Genomic DNA, 8,073 nt, shown 5'->3' with positions numbered 1-8,073 from the left:
GGAAATGTGTTTCGTTGGAAGCGCGGATTTGCCCATCTTGGGAAATCCCAATGCGAAATGCAGATGTAATTTAATTGGAATCCACATGGTTAGCCACACAGGTAAGGAAATAAGGTAGCTATCTACCCTTGACACACCTGTTTTATATGAAGCCGCTCCTCTAAACTGACACTCTAAATGATTGTATTAAAAATGATTTAAATACCTTTCTTCAAATCCTAAAGTCAACCAATACGGGTATTCTAAATGAATCGCGGGAGAAAAGCGAACAGAAATATTCAGAATCGTAACTTCAGTACACCGTACTTCCATGTGGAAAAATGCCCTGCTGTGAAAGGTTTGCTCATGTGTCATGTACAGGGAAATGAAAAGTTCTCGAAACTATGCGCCATAAAACTAATTTGAATAAAGGCGGCAAAATAGTTCTTCGCAAGGAATCTCGAATCATAAGAATCTAACGTGCAAGACTGAGAGATGCGGATTCAGAATGAGGGGGACAGGGACCCAGATAACACCGCTGAGAAATTTAAGCGGAAATTTTAATAAAAATCATTTACAATTTATTTCAAACAGAGAAAAGTGCACACAAACAGTGGCAAAGGCAGAGGGACAGTGCGCCGTAAAAATATACTCATGCGCAGCCCCAAACAATGAACTATTGGAAGTGTACGGCCGTCGGCGAGCAACGATCCGATTCTCCGTATCCATCCATATAGCACACAGTATACACGGTATATAGTATAAGTGGTGTGTAGTAATGTCAGCCGGGCACGTTCAACTCGGCCGAGGAGGATTGTATTGGATCGGCCGGGTAATTGAGCAGAGTAGGTGTAGCGCACAGCCCGGCGGGCAAATGTTGAATTCAATTCTCGGCAATCAAGCCGTGCGATCTATATATACACTGATACGCTGATTCCAGCATTAACATTGTCCAAGGCGGCGGCATTAACGATATATTTGATTGGCTCCTGAATGCGGCCGCCGAGACGGCTATGCGAAGCTCGAGTCGGGAAGGTCCGAGGAGGGGTCCTTCAGTTCGATGCCTTGGGAGCGCAGCTGCTCCAGGAACTCGGTCTCCATTCGGAAGAGGGCCTCGAGCTCCCGCTGCCGACAGATCTCCTCCAGGTTCTGCAGCCTCAAGTGCTCCCTTAGCCGGAACAGCACGTAAAGCATGGCCACGTAGACGCCCACCATCATGTTGATTCGCCCTTGCCACCACTCCGGATTAAAAGTCCTGGGTCGCTGCCTCAGGAAGCTCGTGTACACGCTCAACACGAGCTCATTGAAGCGATATCCTGCAACATAAATCGCCAGGAACACCAGGAATATAATCCCGGCCAGCCCAATGTACAAGATCGGCGCGGTAAACTTAATCAACATGTTTACTGGTCTGACAGATATCGCACAGATTTTCCGGTCTGTTGATTTAATTTAAGACTTATCTATCGTCAGTCCAAGACAAGGTAATCGCCTACTGGGCTGATTAAACAGCTATGGACATTAGCCTTTAAAAAGCATAGAGCTTTGAAGGGACCGACAAATATCCACGAATCAGTGAAAACGGCTAGCCTGGATTGACATCATAGCGTCGAATGAAATGATGTGTCGGTACGTGACATGTCGAACGTGACGAAATTGCATGAACATTTTTAGGGGTTTATAAATCTATACTTTTCAACAAATTTTAAAACTTTTTGGAAATATGTTCATGCTTAGGACGTTTATAAAATAATTTTTATTTTGATTGTTAAAATAAAAACCTTTCCAGAGCGTGAGTAAGAATATATCCAGGCCTTTCTGTTTGATAAGAAACAACGCAAATATTTAGAGTGTATTATTTTAAATTGAATAGAAACAGAATTTCTGTTCGTATATTATTAAATGTAATACATGTGTAGTTATATTTACTCAAAAAGGGTATTTTTTAATCAAACTAAAATTTCCATAAAATTTCTTTGAAATGAAAACGAATGAAATACACTTCCTTAGTTACAAATTTCCTAGACAATTTTTGAATTTTAATATCCGAACAATGGCAAGTCAAGTTTTTTAAGAAAATTAAGCTTCCTGGAAGGTTTTTTTTGGAGAATGATAAAATCAACATATAATATAATCAGTTTTTTCAAAAACTAAAAAACTTCTTATTAAGGCATATTAAATCTAACAATTCACAAAAATAATGTTTTTAGTATTCAATTTATTTACTTTTAAGTTGTTTTTTATTAATCTGAGAGGGTATAAAAACATGGACCTGTTGTAGTTAGATTTCAATCTCATTTTATTGTTAAGCTGGTTGCGTTTGAAAATAATTTGATAATTGAGGTTCAAGTTCACACTTATAAGCATTATTAGAGGAAAAATTTAAGCTTTCGCTCTCCTTCCAATAAAAGCATACAAAAATAGACGAACTTGTGTACTGGCGCCAATTGAGAAAATGGAATGTGTTAGTCATTTTCTTAATACTTACTTATCCAATGTTAACAAACTCATACCTTTGTCACTATAATTGTACAGATTTGCCATGCATTTCATGAATATAATATAATACATACCAACCTAATACACTACTATCAAAAAAACCCAAAAAAAAATTTGCAAAAGCACAGATTTAGTACATAACCAAGTCCATTTACCAAGTCATAAAAATTCAATAGGATCTTGCGATCATTTAATACAAATCCAACAGATCTTTCGGATCAATAACGTGAAGTACTGGGGATGTAGAAAACATGTGGATTATACATGCTTTAACATAAATACATATGTAGATACCTCTGCTTACATTTATAAATGTATACCAACGTGAACCTAAAGTAAAGAAAACGCAGAAGAATTGAGTTTAGAACCGTGTTTTTTAATTGAGATAAATTTTTTAAAATAGTTTACTATGAATTTTGAATTTCTAAAAAAGAACTTAAAAAAAAAGCTGGTGGATGTAATGCTTACATGTTTTGGATTTAGCCGCATAGAAGAAGGCAAATAAACCCTTTACACGCAGTGGTATTTAAAAAAAATGATCATTATAATAAATAAGCTCCTAAGTTTTCTGTAAGTCGATTGTGTTTCATATTTATATGTTTCTAAATGTACAAAACTAAAACAAAGCTCATCATCTTCCTCTTCTTACTGTTACTTCATTTTACAACACTGGAATGGTCTCGGCACAGCGCTGGCGCAGCTACGTTCACGTTGTAGGAAATTCCTTCCTTTTTAAACTTTTTTGTGAAAAGTTCACGATGTCAACCAATTTTAATCTTCGGAACAAGGTGATGCTACAGCCATTAGTGCTTTTCCAGATTATCGACGCCTACGAGCGCCGCCCAAAGGATGCCAATCAGGTTCGTCTGAATAAAATGGGATTTCTGACCAGATTTTTATTATAACCACTACATCAGATAATGGGCACTTTGCTGGGCCGCAAAAACGGAAAAGGGGGGCTTATCGAGATTACCAATTGCTTTGTTGTGCCGCACAAGGAGCATTCGGACGGTACCGGAATTGATCTGGATATTCCGTATGCCGCCGATGTCCTGGAGCTAAATATGCTGACTTACCCACATGAGCGGGTGCTGGGGTGGTTCGCTACCGGAAAAGCGGTCTCCCGGTGCGCAACCCTGTTGCACGACTATTACTCTCGAGTGTGCGGCGAGGGACAGCCGTTGCACCTGCTAGTGGATGCAACCCTGCGTAACCAACGGCTTTCGACGCGACTGTACTGCGCTGTCAAGATCGGAGTGCCTGGCGGCACCAAAGGCCTAATGTTCTCCATTCTTCCGCTGGAGATGGCCAGCGGGAACGCCGAAATGGTGGCCCTGCGTTCGATGGAGAAGCAGTCGCTGCAGTCGGCGAATAAGCTGGTGGGACGCATCCTGCCGGAGTTGGTTCAAGTAGTGGATGCCACCCGGGAAGTGCAACAGCGTCTGGATTTGGTGCTGCGCTACATCAACGATGTTCTGGCCAGGAAGAAAAAGCCGGACAACGTGGTTGGTCGGGCTCTGCACGAAGCCCTCACCTCGGTTCCGCTGGTGGACTCCGAGAAATTCCGCCAGATGTTCAACGCCAACTTGCGGGACATGCTAATGGCCATCACGCTCTCCACGATGATAAAGACCCAGCTGCAAATCAGCGAGAAGCTGTCCAGCATGAACGACCGCCAGATATGAACATTTCAAATGACTCAAGCTAGGCATCACAGAGCATTTTTATTGTCAATAAACTTTGAATTGTGATCATCATTTGGCTTTATTAACTTTTAATTAATAAAAATAATATGTACTTACATATTTACACATTTTTCCTCACAAACTGAATTGGCGTGAACTGATTTCTTCGAAGTAAACAAGTACAAAGACTTAATGTCTTGTTTCCTAAACATCAGATGGAAAATTTACTAATGATTATTAAGCTGAATTTATGATTTTTCAATTGATAGCAGCGTCTGAACTTTAGGCTCTACAAGCATCGGGCCCAGTCGAGATAATGAGCTCTGAGCTCATGCCGAAAACAAATGTTTTTTGAGGCTTCCCCCGTCGCTGACGGTGAAAAGCCCTTCGGAATGATGCAATTTCATCTTCGTTTTGGCTGCACCACATTCTTACTGGCTTCGATAAGGCGATTCCGTGGGCGGGAAGCGAGTTGGCCAACTCATCAGGCCGCTTTGGCTGCCGAAAGTCAGCGGTGAATACAACAACAGCGGGGCAACTGGGAAACCCGCCGCAGATCGAAGCTCCTACGCGCGGTGATAAGGCCCGCTACAGATCTATTTCGGTGCACTCGACTCTCAGCGATGAGGGCACGCCGGAGGATGGAGACCGAAGGGCGGCGGTGGTCTCCGGGATGTGGACCACCCAAATAACGGCGAGATAAGAACGCCTTATCGCGGTTCAGGGACAGTCGGTGCCTGTCCACCGGGGTAATCAATTAGTAGGCACCAACTGAAAATTAGCGAACGCTGACGTTGACCGTCGATAGCAGCCCTGCCCCACAAAGGCCGCATCCCCTCCCCTCGACTCCTCCCGCCCCTCCCGTTGTCTCTGGGCGCCCCCACCCCCCAGCCAATCCGACGCCACCGCCGCCGCTGAGTTATCGCCCAAGCCAAGGGCTATCTGTGCGCCCCGGTCGCCTTTCCTGATAGCCATCGCCGGCAAACACTGATCCGCGGAGTGGATCGGATCGGATGCGGAGCGCAGCCTCAGACGCCCGGCGACCGGTGATCCGAGCAGACGCACCCAGTATTAGGCCTGGGATCAGTCCGATCCGTCGAAACGATTTCGAATCCGTGGAAGTTCAAGAATGAAGAGCTAAGACAACAAGTCGAGGAAGCACATAAGGACACCACATATAATGAAAGCCAGCCCACCTCCCCCTGCTTTTCAAGTGTGAAACCGAAGTGAACCCGTTGCCGTAGTCAAAAGAAAACCGATACCGGTATTATGTTCTCGCTGCTGCTGCACCACCCGCTCGTCTGCCGCTGCTGTCTGCTGGAGCAGCCGCCGCTCTACCACAGCCTCCATGACGCCTCCAGCCGCCTGGCCGAGGAGCTGAAGGCCCTGGCCCCCGCCCTGCTCCTCCACCCCGGCGACAACCTCACCGACGTGATCTGCGACCTCTGTCTGCGCCGCCTGCACGACGCCCGCGACTTCCAGCGGCGGTGCGAGCACTCCGAGCAGGTGCTCCGCTCCCGGCACGAGCAGTGGAAGCACACGGTGGCCGTGGGCGACGCCCTGGCCCTGGACGATGTCCTCGAGTGCCTCGAGCGGGAGGTGGGCAGCCTGGAGGGACCGGGGACGTCCGAGCCTCAGCAGCCCGGCAAACCGGTGGCCTATGTGGCGCCGCTTATGGAGACCGTGGACTTTGGTAAGTTATCTCTCGCCCAACAGAACTGATCACTAAAGGAAAAGCTTTAATCTGATTAATCATTGCTTTCGGGTATTCAAAAAATGTGTGGCCTTGCAAATTTGCAAATTGTTTGAGATTGTGTATAGTTCAATTTATGTTAGCATTATAGAAACATTTATATGTTTAGAAGTGATCCCTGACTGTGAAATGCCCCGAAATTTGACATTGATTTGATCCATTGACCGTTATCAACGTTAAACAAACTGATCAGCACACTGGAGCTTAACAAGAAAAGCAAAGTTGTTAAAGTTGTTTCACTTTTATGAATATTTTGTTAAAGATCTAACATTTAAATTAAATTAAATTGTCTTATTAAAATCTACCCCCTTTTTATAAAAATAATAAGAAAAAACATATTCAATTTTGTTGTCTCCTCAGAAAGCCTGGAGTTCCAAGAGAGCCCGTGCAGTGACTTCCGGATCCCCACGTACTGGGAGTCGCCTTTGGACACGGGCAGCCTGAACACCCCGCCGCACCAGCCGGAGACCGCCGAGCCCTTCGAAGTCGCTCTGCCGGAGCTGCCCACGCCGCCGGAATCGCCCGAGGAGCCAGCCCCGAAGCCCGCGGAGAAGCCGAAGAGGCGGAGGACCAAGCCGCGTCCGGACATCCAGAAGGCGAAGCCCAAGCCGAAGCCGAAGACGGAGCGGACGGCCAACACCCCGCGATCCTTGCACCCGTGCGCGGAGTGCGAGAAGAAGTTCACCCGCAACTTCCAGCTGAAGCTGCACATGATCGCCGTGCACGGGGTGGGCGAGATGCGGTACCAGTGCGAGGAGTGCGGCAAGAGCTTCGCCTCGCGGCACAGCCTGCGGTACCACGTGAAGTCGGTGCACTCGACGGAGCGGCCCTTCGGCTGCCAGCACTGCGACCGGCGCTTCGTGCTGCGTACCCAGCTGCTCTCCCACCTGCGCACCCACACCGGCGAGGCCAAGCCGCGCATCTTCGCCTGCCAGCGCTGCTCGAAGACGTGGCCGACCAAGTCGGACCTGCGCACCCACATGCGCTCGCACAACCCCAACATGGAGCGGCCCTTCAAGTGCGACCGCTGCTCGAAGGCCTTCTTCACCCGCGGCCACCTCAGCTCCCATCTGCTGGTGCACACCGGCGAGAAGCCGTTCGCCTGCGAGTACTGCGACAAGTGCTACCAGAGCGTCGGCAACCTGAACAACCACATGGTGCGCCAGCACGCGGACATCATCGAAGCCCAGCTGGAGTCCTCGTCGGAGGCCGTCGAGAGCTGAGCTCCACCCGCTGGCTGCACTGGCTGCATCCGGATGGCGCGTCCTGGCGAGAGGCTGCACCAAGTATTACGGCGCCGGCGCTCGCCGAGTTGATGGTCTAAATTTCCGTTTAACATTAAATATAATATATGTAATGCTTAAGATAAGGAATCTTAATCGTAACCTTAGATGTAGGTAGCCGTACACCCATCGTATTGTCATCAAATTTATTTTAGATTTCTCTAATTCAGTAATAAAGGTGATTATAAATATTAGAAGTAAATATTTTTATGAAGCATTGCGCAAGCATTGGCAAACATTTCTCGGGCGCGCACATCTTATCTTCGGTCTCAATGTCACAAGCCCCAAACGTTTGATTGCCAATCGCAGCTGCGAGGTGAAAGTGGCAAAACCAGAGGTGGAAAACAAAAGCAAAATATTTTAAATAGAAATCGTGCAAAAATGTGGAATCAAAACAAACATAAAGCTATAAATAGGCAATCATGTATTGTGAACCACCCATTTGGGTATAAAACCTAGATGTGAATAATATAACCCGAGGCATCGTCTATACAATATCATTAATAATTGAATAAGCCTTGCAAAGAACATATGTACATACATAGCTCTCTCTTTAGCGGATTCTTCAATTTCAGGGTCTTATGAAACCCAATTCAGGGCTTATCGCCAAAAGTCGGAGTGTATGTGCACGCGTGCTTAAATATTAATACCTATTCGGTACAAATATAAAATGTGTACACAAATCATTAATTAGCAAGAAGAAGAAGTTGACGGGGAGAGGCCAACAAAGGGTCGATCCACAACAAGATTGTATTAAAAGCGCAAGTAGAATTTTCCAGTAGATTCTATATTGGTAGATTCCCTCTTTCTGTTCGGATTCCTACAACTAAGTTGTGAATTAAAAAGAAACAAGAAAGGAGGCTAGCTTCAAAAA

The 8,073-nt window shown here is 46.0% G+C and overlaps 3 protein-coding genes across 3 annotated transcripts; 2 read left to right on the top strand and 1 right to left on the bottom strand.

Annotated features, from left to right (window-relative positions):
* Positions 1 to 537: 537 nt before the first annotated feature.
* Positions 538 to 1,430, bottom strand: LOC108094239. Its single transcript, XM_017194698.2, has one exon. The coding sequence runs from the start codon at positions 1,378 to 1,380 to the stop codon at positions 991 to 993; it is 390 nt and encodes a 129-aa protein (XP_017050187.1). The 5' UTR covers positions 1,381 to 1,430; the 3' UTR covers positions 538 to 990.
* Positions 1,431 to 3,142: 1,712 nt separating this feature from the next.
* LOC108094237 (eukaryotic translation initiation factor 3 subunit F-2) lies at positions 3,143 to 4,281 on the top strand. The gene is made up of 2 exons (XM_017194695.2): positions 3,143 to 3,338; positions 3,396 to 4,281. The coding sequence occupies exons 1-2, from the start codon at positions 3,153 to 3,155 to the stop codon at positions 4,161 to 4,163; spliced, it is 954 nt and encodes a 317-aa protein (XP_017050184.1). The 5' UTR covers positions 3,143 to 3,152; the 3' UTR covers positions 4,164 to 4,281.
* Positions 4,282 to 5,182: 901 nt separating this feature from the next.
* On the top strand, positions 5,183 to 7,401 carry LOC108094333 (zinc finger protein 184). The gene is made up of 2 exons (XM_017194882.1): positions 5,183 to 5,856; positions 6,277 to 7,401. The coding sequence occupies exons 1-2, from the start codon at positions 5,433 to 5,435 to the stop codon at positions 7,137 to 7,139; spliced, it is 1,287 nt and encodes a 428-aa protein (XP_017050371.1). The 5' UTR covers positions 5,183 to 5,432; the 3' UTR covers positions 7,140 to 7,401.
* Positions 7,402 to 8,073: the final 672 nt, after the last annotated feature.

The sequence above is a fragment of the Drosophila ficusphila genome, unplaced genomic scaffold (genome assembly GCF_018152265.1).
Source record: "Drosophila ficusphila isolate 14025-0441.05 unplaced genomic scaffold, ASM1815226v1 contig_414, whole genome shotgun sequence".
Lineage (NCBI taxonomy): Eukaryota > Metazoa > Arthropoda > Insecta > Diptera > Drosophilidae > Drosophila > Drosophila ficusphila.
This window is presented reverse-complemented; position numbering and strand designations above follow the sequence as displayed.

Bases quoted from the DNA above. Each gene is read 5' to 3' on its own strand.
- LOC108094239 (XM_017194698.2), bottom strand. From the start codon at position 1,380: ATGTTGATTAAGTTTACCGCGCCGATCTTGTACATTGGGCTGGCCGGG.
- LOC108094237 (XM_017194695.2), top strand. From the start codon at position 3,153: ATGGTCTCGGCACAGCGCTGGCGCAGCTACGTTCACGTTGTAGGAAAT. The intron at 3,339-3,395 runs GTTCGTCTGAAT...CCACTACATCAG, and splicing joins GCCCAAAGGATGCCAATCAG to ATAATGGGCACTTTGCTGGG.
- LOC108094333 (XM_017194882.1), top strand. From the start codon at position 5,433: ATGTTCTCGCTGCTGCTGCACCACCCGCTCGTCTGCCGCTGCTGTCTG. The intron at 5,857-6,276 runs GTAAGTTATCTC...TTGTCTCCTCAG, and splicing joins TATGGAGACCGTGGACTTTG to AAAGCCTGGAGTTCCAAGAG.